This window comes from Vespula vulgaris, chromosome 1 (genome assembly GCF_905475345.1).
Source record: "Vespula vulgaris chromosome 1, iyVesVulg1.1, whole genome shotgun sequence".
NCBI lineage: Eukaryota > Metazoa > Arthropoda > Insecta > Hymenoptera > Vespidae > Vespula > Vespula vulgaris.
This window is the reverse complement of record NC_066586.1, coordinates 8,068,400-8,082,445: the sequence shown is the minus strand read 5'-3', so window position 1 is coordinate 8,082,445 and position 14,046 is coordinate 8,068,400. Positions and strand designations below refer to the sequence as shown.

Below are 14,046 nucleotides of genomic sequence, written 5' to 3'. Positions count from 1 at the left end.
GTTGGAAGGAAGGAAGGAAGGAAAGGACTCTTCACTGTTGGCGTTGCTGCTTTTGCTGATGGAAAGAAAAAATAAGGATCTCGAGCAATCCGAGGAACCTGTTTCCTCGGTAGAGAGCAACCGATAACTACGTGCTCGGCATACCGAACGCGCCATTTTCGAATTTCCTCCGAATAACGTAGCCGACGACGACGTCGTTAAGCTTGAGCACCATTAGACGACGTTACCTCGTCTTCTTCTTCTTCTTCTTCATCTTCTTCTTCATCTTCTTCTTCTTCTTCTTCTTCTTCTTCTTCTTCTTCTTTGTGCTCTGCCAACGTAGAAGAAGAATACTACTCTTCTCCTCCTTCTCTTTCTTCTTGGCACGCGTGCTCGAATACCCTTACAAATCTTTTTTCTTTTCTTTTCTTTTCTTTTTTCTTCTTTTCTTTTCTCTTCTTTTTTCTTTTTCTATTTCTTTCTTTTTTTCTCCTTCTTTTTTCTTTTTTTTTTTTTCGTAGATAACTCCAACCATTTTATTCCTGTTCTCCGAATAGCGAACCTTTCAAAGACCACGTCGTTTATGTAGTTTCCTTTCCTTCAAAGTTTGACGATTCAACTACGGCATTCGAGTTAACTATTTGTTACGTCACGAGCCAACTTTCTCAACGAGAACTTGATATTTTGTTAGAGCTCAAAGGTATCTTCTCATTGTTCTTTGATATATCGGTCTTCTTCTCGAAATGAAGCCTTGACTGAGTAAGTTACATTTGAAGGGTCCATTGTTAATTCGAAATTTTGAACGAACTCGGTGTTAAATTTTTTTTCTTTGTTATTTTTTATTATATATATATTTTTTTCTTTTTCTTTAAATCAACAAGAACACATAATTAGGTACGATATTTTGTCTTTGTATCTTTTAAATTAGTTCGAGGAAATCGTTAGAAAATTTAACAAATTATGTCGGCGATTTAGAAAAATTTTGTACATTACAGAAAAATTTGTAATTCATCTTTTTTTTTATTTTATTTATACACCAATCGAAGGATAGATATCTCTTCGTAACGACACCTTTCCTTACCTCATCCATAAATCAACATGACCGAGTTCAAATAGCTTTCTAGGAGGGCGTGCAAGTGCCGTCGATTATTGGCGGCGATTATCGATGCTGGATAATCGAGCTCGACCTCGCAGAACGATGAAGTATCACCGCAAGAACGGAATTAGCGCTTTGGGTGACGTAATAATTCCTGTCTCAACGATATTGCTTGTGATTATCAGACCGATTGCACACGCGTGCACAAACTAATTCAATAAATACTGCAGACGAATGATCGATCTCTAATCTTTCTATTTTGTCTTCAGAAACAACCAACATAAAAAAATGCAAAATATAATCGAAATCAAAACATAATCGATACATTTATATTTATGTCGATGATATTGTGCGATTAGATTTTTTATAAACATACTAATGTGAATTATTATTTCGATGATGAAATTCAAGATTATAAAATAACGATACCGTAATAACGTAATAGTCTAATTCAAATTTCTTCAATATTTTCGACGATTCTATTATTCGTTAGATCCTAACAGTTATTACAAATTTTACGAAACGTACATTTATTTTTTCCGAATATAAAATTCTGAACTAAACGTATGATTATTTCAGACTCTATAAATCTTCCCGTAAATCAAATGATATAATATAACATAAAATATGAATAATAAATAAATTTATATCCGTCATATTAAAAAATTTTTATCGACCAGTAGAACACTCGCGTTCTATCATTTTATATCTCTCGTAAACAAGCAAATTTATATTTCGTTTAGAAAATAATTTCCTTTAATTTCGAAACGTAGAGGAATAAAATGGAAAGGTTGAAAATTTTGACAGAATTTCAAGGGAGAAAATAATCGCCTTGCACATGCGCGTGGAAGACTCGACACGAACTGACGTAACGATTATCGAGTCGAACCAATTCAGGCAATTACGTCGGTGGGAAAGCGGCCGGTCGGTGGTGCGTTCTCCATTAGTCGCGTTAATCCGGCGATATGCTCCTTACTTTACGCACGATGCATCCGTTTACGTCATAGACGAACAGCGGACACACAATGCTCAACGCGGAATTAATCGTGGCCTCGACGAGGGCGCGATTAATCAGACATAATTGAGGATTCTCGCGCATACCTAAAAAGAACGACTCGTTCTGTTACACGATTTATAATATTTATGCGATTGCTATCATTTTGACGCGTGATCCATTGTTTCTAATTACGTAAAATAAAATTTTCTAACATTTTATATAGGCGATAACTCTAAATATTCGGATTGTTGTATCATATATTTTTGAATCGAACAGTTACGACGGAAACGAATATTTAACAAAAAGATTTGTTTATTTATATCATACAAGTCGTTGAAAAGTGAGATAATATATCGTGAACAGAAGAAAATGTATATTTTTTGTGTTACGACGATTTATGTAAACGTGATCAGACTCTTTCACGCGTTTTAAAAGATTACAGCGCGTCGTAAATAATCTCTTTTTCGATATTCAATTTCCTTTGAGTTTATCAATGATTTTTGTATCTTACGATTCAGCTTATATCGTAAATTTTATAATAAATGAGATTCAAATTTATCGATGGAGGAAACATAAGTAGCACTTTCGTACAAACGAGATATAATAACAAATTCTTGTATAATTAATCAAATTGCGTTTAATATGTCATTGGGAGATTTCGTAGAAATTGAAACGTATAACTAACATATCTATTCGCGTGTCATTAGATAATGATGACGATTATGAAAATAAAAAAATAAAAAAAGAAAGAACAGATTCTAAAGAGAAAAAAAGAGAGAAAAAGAGAGAGATAGATCGCGAATGATTCGCTGTATCCTGTCACGAGTATAAAAAAAAAAAACTGTATACACGTACGTACATATAAGCAGTTTCCGTTATTTTTTTTCTTTTTTTTTTTCATGACCTAGGGAATCCATTTTTCCTGCGATTTCCATCGGGGTTAGATAATTGAACCTTGTTTTACATAACGCCATCCATCGTCCTCGCGTTGAATATTATCCTTCATATACATATTAAGAAGAACACCGAGTGAAACGTAATACCCTTTCGAATCCCATTAAAATTCCGATTCATGTGAGCCCGACGTAGATACTCCGGCATGGCTTTTTTCACCAAAATTACTTCTTACCGTCCGAATCGTTGGCAAAAGGAAAAGAAAAAAAAGAAAGACAAAACAAGAAAAAAGAAAAAAAAGAAAGACACAAAAAAGGAACGAAAAGTCTACGCGTGGATGTAACAACGCCGTGGATCGAGCGTCGCTTGCTCACTTCCTAAGGACGTACTTAATGAGAAGGATCGAGATCGTGCGTTCGAGGTAAGATCGAGCGAGACGAAGAAACAAAGTAGGGAGAGGAAGGTTATTAAGCGAAGGGCCGTTTAATATTCCTTTACAAGAACGTTTTCATCGCGTAATTTGATGGGCTCGTAAAGAGACGATCGAGAAGTAAGGATGAAGAAAAGGACAGAAACGCTCTCGAGAGAAGCAAAGATGAAGCGGACGGGCATTTCGCGATCGCGATCATCGATCCAATCTTCGTCCTTCCGTGCTCCAATTTAACGTCAATTAAATCCTACCAAACGAATTGACTCCATAACGGCAATTTTCGGAACCGCTAATGACAAAACGGCTCCTATCTTGGATACATTCTTTACCCTGTACTGATTTTTCGATTAATCTCTTTCTCTCTCTCTCTCTCTCTATCTATCTATCTCTCTTATACTCCTTATTTTTCTGTTTTCTCTTTTCTCGGCGTCCTTCGTCTCCTCCCAAGTATCCTACTCTTTTTCACCGACAACCCAGAAGACGCATTAAGGTCCGAGCCGTCCGAAAAAGCGACTTTTTTGTCGCGATACTTCCTTCCTCTTAACTCCTCCCTACCATTCCGCCATCTTCTCTTGAAAAATGACCGCGAATCGGTCTACCCGTCCAGCACCTCCATTTCGAAACTTTCTTTATTCCGTTCCGACCACTTCTCTCGGTCAATCTCTCTCTTTCTCTCTTTCTCTCTTTCTCTAGTGTTTTTTCGACGATACGACCGAAGGAAACAAAATAACAGGACGTCGAATCGAATGACGAAATTATGCTGGCCACGGAGACCCTCGCGAGTTCTCGTCTATCGAGATAAAAAAAATTCCAACTAGTCACGAAGAGATGCTCGGCATCTTCTCTATCTATTATACTTTCAAAAATCATTAATATAAATGTACGTATATATGTATATGTATATGGTATGGTATTTATGTACGTCGAGTCCTTCCGCGATTGAAATATTTATTCATTCGCTAGTTCCTTCTTATTGTTAGGCATTTCAAATAAGCGACGAGCGGAGATCAAAGGAAGATACCAATGATTTTAAAAACGTTGCACGTCTGGAAGTCGAAAACCAGATCTCTCGAGGGGACTGGTTCCTAAATCGTCCTTTGACGGATGATGTTTCTTGTTTTTCTTTTTCTTTTCTTTTTTTTTCCCCTTATTTTTTTTCTCAACGATCTAGTATACGTACACACACGTTTCAAGATTCCTAAAAAAGTCAACTCTAATTTTGTAGAAACTTCGCTTTCTAAATTTTACTTATTTTAGATACGATCTTAACACGTAAGGGTTAAAATGCCTTCGAGATGTTACACCCTTTGACACGTGTTTCTATCCTCTCGTTCACCCTTAAATTCTTATTTTGAAAATCACATACCCTCATGATCGATATGATGAAGAAAATTAGACATGGAGTACATACATATACATACATACATACATACATACATACATATACATATATACATATACTTATACATATGTAGACAATTTTGACGAATTGAACCGATCGGAAATCATTGATAGTCAGTCACTCGAAGTAATGGATTATAAGAAATGGGGGGAGGGGGAGGGGAAGAGAGAAGAGTTACATAGGGCCGAGAGACACCCTCGAAACCAAAGCCCTTAGGGTTCGTACCTACAGGCAATTGCACCCCGTTGAGAAGAGAAATCCGGACCATCCCCCTTAACGCTTCGAAGCACAACGCGAAATATATTAACATCGAAAAGAACGCTTCCTGTGACTTAGCATTACAGAATACGGGCAAATAAGAGAAGATGAAAATTTTCAATCGACTGATCGATTGGTGCTACAAAAACTAGATCCTTTAATCGGTAGACATTTATTATCGTCGAGTATTTCATACGCGACGTACACTTCTAACATATTTATTCAAATTTTTACATGTTCGTATAATATTTTAATTCGACGAATAAAAGGTCCATTGATAATGAATTCTCATGTTCAAAATTAATCTCATGGTTAAAATTAATATTATGCTCAACGTTAATCTCATGCTCTGTATTTCGCATCAACTTTTACGCCACTCTTTATTCCAGCATTTTAATTATCTCACGTCTAGTTTATCGTAGTATATAATTAATTTATTTACACTCTTTTTCTCTCTCTCTCTCTCTCTCTTTTACTTCTCACCCTCTTTCGCGTAACTATACTGTTAATTCTACCGAGTATTCAATATGCAAATAAAGCCTGGGAATGTTACGCAGTGATAAATCCCATAAAAACGAAGTCAAACTTTCTAAACCCTAACGAAAATAAATAACGAAAATAAATAACCAAATAAAATAAAGACAACGAAGAAATTACTTCGTGATACTCGCTTTGTGAATAATTCGAAAAAGTCATTCGAATTCTCGATTTAAATGCCACAATACAGGCATCGGTAAAATCGAGGTTAGACTCAACGACGACATCTTGATTTTTAAAAATGATCTCTAGAATAATACATAATATTATCGGTATAAACGTACCGAAACAAGGGGACACGCGGCATCCACGAAAAAGTAACGACTCGTAGCGGAGACCCGGGAGCAATGAGGACCATATTGCTTCTGCGAACGGGGGACTTACTTGATGGAAGAGAGAAAGAGAGAGAGAGAGGAAGATAGAATATACTCGCGACGAAGTCGAACGAAGGGTGACGGAAAGAGCCGAAGGTAGTTCGGTGAACGTTCACGCGAAAGAGAGAGAGAGAGAGAGAGAGAGAGAGAGAAAGAGAGAGAATTGGCTATAGGGTCCCAGCAGTGGGGTAGGAGAACCGAATGACGAAGAAGGAACGATAAAATAGAGAGAGAGAGAGAAAGAGAGAGAAATATAGTCGTGTAGAGACCGTAGAACGAGTCGACTGGGGAGAGCTGGGCCCGTACTTTGAAGGGGGAGGGTAGGCCACGATTGTGGCGCCCTCTGAGCGGCTCTATCCGGAAGATAAGCTTAGTTCATCGCTAGTCGCTCGAGAAGGACGTACGTTCGTGTGTTTCTCTGTCGAACTCATTGAGTTTGAACCACCTTACACAGTGGATACTCGGAGACGTAACTCCTGAGATTAGGCGCGAAAATAAGTGTTCGACGTAAAATTTGTGTTTGCTCGTGGGTGGTTTAAAGGGAAGACTCGTTCGGTGATACGTCGTCGCGTAATATTAACTCGAAAAAAAATATATATATTTTTGTTCTTTTTCAATCGAGTCCTTCTCGTGGCAATAACCTTCCCAAGCGTTTTGCCATTGTGCATATTCGATTTCTTCGTATCGAATAAGATTATTTCATCGAAATCTTTCGACTTAAATGACTGAGATGGAGTGTCCTCGAGATAACTTTTATTATCGAGTACCGGGAAGATAAGTGTACGTTGTTGTCTTCTATTTCTGTTTATTTATTTTTTCTTTTTTTTTTCTTTCTTTCTTCTTACGATTACCAAAACAACGATCGTGCTCGTCTCATCGCGTTTACGTTGAATTACGTGAAAAAAGGGAAAGAATCGAGACAGTGTTACGTGCGCGTGTGCGCTACCTTTTCGAATTTAAAAAAGAACACTGATCGGTCCGATTTTGACACAGGTGTTTGATACAGCCGTCAAGAACGAGCGTACCTTCGTGTTAAATGGGATTGTAAATAGTAAGAGAAGTCAAGAGAGAAGATAATCGTTAACTCTATACCCGAAACAAATGGCTCGATCACTGTTTTAATCTTCAAGTCGCCAAAGATTCTCAAGTGACCGCTTCGCGTGACCGTCGGCGAGCGACGCGGCTGGTTCGCGTGTGCGCATGCTCGCGACGGAAAATCTAGTGTAACCAAGCAAAAAAAGGACTTTTCTTACTCTGCTATTTTTTTCCTATCTTTCTGTCTCCCTCTCTACCTCTCTTTGTCTCTCTTTCTCTCTGCAAAGTTGACGATAAATTCGTGAGAATGGGGCGTAGAGGGGGTGTAACGATACGTCGAGCCTCGACGTTACGTCGGTGACGACGATTCGAGAGACTGCTGACATTTTATCTTCGAATCGCAACTCTCTCTCTCTCTTTCTCTCTTTTTGTAAATTATTTGTCGATTATTATTATTATTATTATTATTATTATTGTTGTTTTTTTTTTATTATTTTTTTTGTATTTTTAGTTCTTTTAATTTTCTTCTATCCTTAACGTGTTACTATCAAGGTGTTTAACGTGTGAACAAAGGTGAATGATCGATAATCAATTATTATTATTATTATCGTGTTCGGTCAGTGCTCCGTGTATTATTGTCGTTTGGCTGTGATCATTGGTGTTTATATTATTGGAAGGATAGATTAAGGATAAGAGAAGGAGATTGTGAATTGTCATCAATGGAGAATGGCGTAAACATTAGCGAAGGTGTCGTCGAAATATGAGGAGTACGTCTTCCTGCGTCTCGAGGACACCGATTACCAGTGAAAATGGATATCACGTACATCTTTTTGGTGCTTCTACTGGTGCTACGCGTGAGGTGCGTTTTATATCGATTGTTTTATTCTTGTTTTGTTCTTTCTTACATCTTATATATGCGTTTTATCTCGTTAATAACACGATCGATTTCATTCTCATCTTGTTTCGTATATAATATTTTAACGTGTTTAACTTATACGTTGTCTTATATTCATTTATTTAACCATGTAATGCATGATTTGATTTTTCATAAATAGAAATCGCATATTACCATAACACAACTTTTATCACATTTAATGAAAACTTAGACCTTTTTCACGCATTTTGCGAATTACATTCTTAAGGGTTATAATTCAATATTACACACACACACACACACACATATATGTATGTATTATTAGTAGTCGAGAAATAATAAATTTGATTTATACGTAGAAGTATAATAACAAATGTTACGTTTAAAAACATATCTCTACGGAAAGCTTAGAAATAATCTCTAGACTAATTCGAGATTATCGATCATCGTCCATCGTCAGAAGGATCAATCAGGATAACGAGTATAGAGAAAAAAAGATATATATATATATATATATATATATATATATATATATGTCGAATAGAATCGATATGGTAAAAGTAATCGTCGAGTATCTAGTTACCCGTCGACTTTTTCATCCTTCTTGTAGGACCATCCAGCTGGATTTATTAATACGCATATAACATGGATACAGATAGATCGCATTAAGAAGGACGCTGCGTAATTTGCTTTTTGCGCTTGCTTCGCGACGTGCTTTCACGCGTGGATCGTTCCTTTAACCGGTATTATAAATATTGATCGCCACGGTCGTCGACTCGTATTCCAAGTGTCAAGTTATTACGAGAGGGAGAACCACTACTACTATCACGAGAGAAAGAGAGATGGAAAGATCGTTTGGAAATATTTATACATTCTTTATCAAAACTTACCTTACGTCTCGGTTCGTTGCGTTTTCTTCGCGCGATTCGCGCGAAAACTCATTTTCGCCTTTTATTGGATAAGAGAGAGAGAGAGAGAGAGAGAGAGAGAGAGAGAGAGAGAGAGAGAAGGAGAAAAAAATTATTCATTCGTCTCTTTCTTTCTTAATCAATAACGATAAAATGATAAATTATAGATATTTTTAATCTCATAAATTTTTTACGATCGAATAGATTCCTGCTAGCGGACATTATCGTATTTAACTTCGTATTTATGTATTATATGTATCTATTTACGATGTACTTATGTATGTATTTATTTATGTATGTATGTGTGTATGTATGTATGTATGTATGTATGTATGTATGTATGTATGTATGTATGTATGTATGTATATGACTTTTTATGTTTCATTTCGATGAAATCATGTGACCGTGGGTGGCGTTAATAATTAGAGAAATAAAAGGATACGCCGAAAGATCCGGACATATGCGGCACATGTGTTCCGGAACTACGTAATTTTCTGACGAGTCTCTTTCCTACCAATTGCGGACCATTCGAGATTTATGACGATCGTATAACGGTAACGACGTTTCAACCGAGACAGAAGAAAGAAAGAAAAAAAAACTACAATTGAATTCAACACTTTTGTAATTAATATATCGTAACGAAATGGATTCGAAAAATTGTAATGTTCTTTAATATTGAATATTAAATTCGACGTCACGTTGTTTTCAAATTCATCTTGACAAATCTATACATTTTCATTTTCCGCAAATTATCTTATTTATCTCTCCATTTATTTTTGTAATTAATACGTGGTAATGAAAGGGACTCGACAAATTGAACAATTAAAAATTCTCTGTGACTGTAAGTCGTCATTGTTTCGAAAACATTTTATTTTTATCTTTAATCAATTTGTTTGTTTCTTGTTTTGTTTTTGTTTATTCATTTACGTAATTAATATTAACGAAAGATTGGGAAATTAGTGATAAGTTAAAAAATACGTTATCTCTCTCTCTCTCTCTCTGTTTTTTTTTTCCCAGAGAAAGAAAAGAGATATTTCTCTGGTTAATAATTCGTTCCACTTTCTTTTATTTTTCCTTTTTTGTGTTTAGATGCATGTGTTCGAGCGGTTACACAGGACAGAACTGCGAAAACGAATACATTCCCTGCGATCCATCGCCGTGTCAAAACGGAGGCTCGTGTCGGTCGATCGACGAACTCGAATACCAGTGCTTGTGTCCCGAAGGTGAGTGTAGTCCGTCGAGAATATTTTTTTCTAACTTATCTTAACGCACGATCGCCACGACGATCTACCCAATTTCATGAAAGACGAAAGATTTCGTATCTGAGCGCGGGATCTTTTCGCGTATTTCACCATCTCCTTTGACCTCGACCGTGTCCGTGACTCGATAGTCCATTGCTCGAAAGAATCTTTCAAGTAGCTTACCTTTATTATTTTTTTTTCTCTCTGTTTCCCTTAACCTGCTCGAATTACTCTACGATCGATTCGGTATTTGCATTTTAAGAAATGTTAAACTGAACAAATCATCCTTTAATTAACGATGAGAAATGAGATAGAATGTATTAATTAATGAAAATATTTATTGAAGGAAAAATTAAATCGATCGTACAGCGTGTAATTTTAATAACAAAAATTATTAGTATTTTTCATTATAAAGATTAGTCGAGAACAATGTACTTATGTATAAACTAGTGATTATAAAAATCTAAATTATATATGTATATATATATATATATATATATATATATATATATATATATATTACATATTCATGATTCCAGACATTATTATTATTATTATTTAAAAGTAAACTTTTATAGCTCCTGTGCACATACATAAATATTCTTTCACAAGAAAGAATTTCAAAAGTAGCCCAAAACATCGAATTTGTTTGACAATTTTCATAGAAAGAATCTTTCGGTGTATGTATAAACTAAAAATTAAATATGTGATCTATCGTATAGTATATATACATATACACTATATATTTTTCCGCGTTATTATACTTTTTTTTTATTTTTTTCTTCGAATTTTAAATTCTTACAATCATTGGTCCACGAATAAAATTTCATAAAGCAATCGTTGAATTTGTTTAACAAATTTCATCTGTTCAATAAAACAAGTATTGTCCCATATATCTTTGAACATCCACATGTATGTGACCAAAGTCACATAATGTATATACATATGTACACCCATTCGTTATAATTTCATTTAATTATAATTTCACAAATGGTTACAATTTCTTTTTGTTTTTTCAAATATTAAACTCTCAGTTAATCAGTGAGACTCTCACTCTCTCTTGGTCAATGACATATGAATATTCTTTCAAAAGAAAAAATATCAAAAACAGCCTGAAACGATCTTCCTTCTCGCTTGATAATTTTCACGAGAAAAGAATGTTGTATCTTTTGGAAAAGAACGTTCCGCGTTCCAGTCTGTTTACGTCGGGTAAGAAAGTTCCTCGTTGGAGGGCCTGTTGCGCAAGTTCGTTCTTTTGAAGAAACGAGAGAGAGAGAGAGAGAGAGAGAAAGAGAGAGAGAAAGAAAGAGAGAAAGAAAGAAAGAAAAAAGGGAAAGAAAAAGAAAAAGAAAGAAAGAAAGAGAGAGAGAGAGAGAGAGAGAGAGAGACAAAGGAGGAGGCTCGTAGGCAGGGCAGCGATTACCCGGTACAACAGGTAGGGCTCGCGAGGGCCACCGAGGGGCCACCGAGGGCCCACCGAGGGCCATCTCGAAGGGCCAAGAGAGCAGGGGTGGCACGCCGACACCGCGGCCATTTACGTGCGTGTGTACACGCTGGATGGTTAATGTAAAGCCTAGGGTCAGCCTAGCGTGGCCTCCTCGCTCCTTGGATCACAATGCGTTGTCCTCTCTTTCCCAGGCTGACCACGACCATAGCGACCCTACCACACTTCTACTCCACCTCCTCCTCCTCCTCCTCCTTCTTATTTTCTTATATTCCTTTTCTTACCTACGCAAGAACCCTTCGAACGCGTGCGTGAGCCTTTTTTCGTACCGAGAATTCACCTTTACCCCATTTTTGTCTTCTTTTCTCTTTTGCTTTTTTCCTTTCTCTTGTTTCTTGTTTCTTTTCTTCTTTTCGACTTCCTTCGTTATCGCAAATAAATAAAAATTATGATCGTTACGTGATCTCGTTACGTTAAATCGAGGAAGGGGACGTTTTATCGCAAAATAGATTAATATTGGATCATAGATAATTCGCATTCAACTTTGACCAGAATTCCTTTTAACGATTTCTACGAATTTGTTAAACGTCGAAGCTATTAATTAGATTAATTATTATCGTATAGAACGAATGGTGAAATCGGGGATATCCTTATGATCATCTCGGGAAACGAAATAGAGCTGTAGGCGAGTTTCGTAGAAAATTGAAGGGGATATCTCTTCCTTCTCTTTCTCTTTTCCGTTCTTCGACGTCCTAGAAAGAAAAGGGAAGAGGCGTCTTTCGTTTACGAGGTTACATTAACCACGAAAATGCCACGTTATTCTCCTTTAGGTTGGAAAACGTTCGTTTAAGAAGCTCACCTCGAAAGCCATAACTCAAGAAACGCTCGTATAACTATAAGCGAAGTGGATTTTATTTCGGTATTCTTCCCGGCTTTTTTTTTCCCCTTTAACGAGAACCATAGCTAGGCCCCCTGTATTCTATCATTACCGGCGGTAGTATAGCGGAAGAAGAAACGCCTCTCTTTTCAGGCACGCTCCTTCGAGAATAATCCTTTTTGTCCTTTTTCTCTCGCTTCGATCTTGCCTATCCTCTCTCTCTCTATCTCTATCTCTTGGTCTTTTTATCTCTTTTTATCTCTATGAATTATTACCAACAACGTCCTGTACTTAAGTCTGTTACAATTTCCTTGAATCCAACAAAAATGTGCATCTAATTATGCTTCTTTTCTTTTCTTTTTCTTTTTCTTTTTCTTTTTCTTTATTTTTCTTTCCTTTTCTTTTTTTTTCTTTTTTTAATTTTATTTTATTAATAGCATGGATTGGAAAGTTTATGCTCCTTTTCTCTTGTTTTCTTTTTAATTTTGAAGGAAGTATATGTTGTTGTTGTTATGAAAGTTTGTACGATATCGTATGAAATTTTTCGTATAAGAATCATTGATAGTATTTCGTCAAATTTTCTTGAATCTATAAACAAAATTTTTCCTCAAATGATATTCCTTTTTTTTTTTTTTTGATTTATTAACAATACGATTCTTTTTTCTCCTTTCTTTTCTAATTTCGACAGAGAAACGAGTTGTTCGTATATTATATTTAAATTCGTTTAAGAAATCGTGGTTATTGCGTGAAGAATTTTATTTGAAACTTAACAACGTCTAATGACGTATCCTTACTCTGACGTTCGATTTATTATTAATTATTAGTTACGCAGTTAGAAAGTTTATTCTCATTTTTTTTTTTCTTTTTTTATTATTAATTTCGACAGAGAGAAGTGAATAATTCTGATGAAAGTCCCTAAGATATATCGTATGTCACATTCCGTTTGATATAAGAATCGTTGTTATTAGATCGTCGATTATCCTCGCTTATTTTTATATAGACTTTATTATCGGTTTTATACTCGTTCGAGCCACTCTAACGGTATGACATAACAAGGTGCGAACGGTTATAGTCAACTTTCACGAGTCGAAGTTCCTTCGCAGCATCCGACGAACGTTTATCCCGAACGTTTATACCTACATACCATACGTATATTTAAACGTTTATAGCTTTTCCTTTCACGTGCCAGAGAAAATCGTGCGTTATAAAAGCCATGTATAATACTCGACGACAAATTTCGATCGCGACAATTTAAATAGCATCGTTAAGGATGTATTCGTTGTAGTACGAAACATCTGATCAAAGAGATTCCATTTTTGAGAATATATATTTTGTTCGTTACAAAAAGAGAAAAAAAAAACAATATAGACCATCTCTTTTATTTTACAAATTAAAGTCTTCTTTACGTCTTGTTGAATATTTTACTTTCAGATCTGTCAAACATCACGTATCAAAGAAATTCCATCTTCGAGAATATATATTCTGTTCGTTGCAAAAAGAAAAAAAAAAAAAGAAAAACAACATTAGTATATGCCATCTCTTTTATTTTTCAAATTGCACTCTTTTTTACGTCTTGTTGAATACTTTACTTTCAGATCTGTCATACAATTAAGATTATAATAAAGAAACGATAAAAAAAAGAATTATAAATTAGATTAGAGCGTGTACTAAGAAAAATTAACATTTTATTTACTTTAATA

General features: G+C 35.6%; 1 protein-coding gene across 2 annotated transcripts in view; it reads left to right on the top strand.

Moving 5' to 3' along the window:
• Positions 1–14,046, top strand: part of LOC127071374 (neurogenic locus Notch protein) — a 188,356-nt gene that overhangs the window by 95,576 nt on the left and 78,734 nt on the right. The window contains exons 1-3 of one of the 2 annotated variants that reach the window (XM_051010716.1): positions 5,697–6,747; positions 7,514–7,861; positions 9,874–10,007. In XM_051010716.1, coding sequence (XP_050866673.1) covers positions 7,812–7,861; positions 9,874–10,007 — 184 coding nt within the window. In that variant the 5' untranslated portion in view covers positions 5,697–6,747; positions 7,514–7,811. Of the gene's footprint in view, positions 1–5,696; positions 6,748–7,513; positions 7,862–9,873; positions 10,008–14,046 lie in introns of those variants that run through there. The other variant, XM_051010649.1, reaches the window with a different exon arrangement.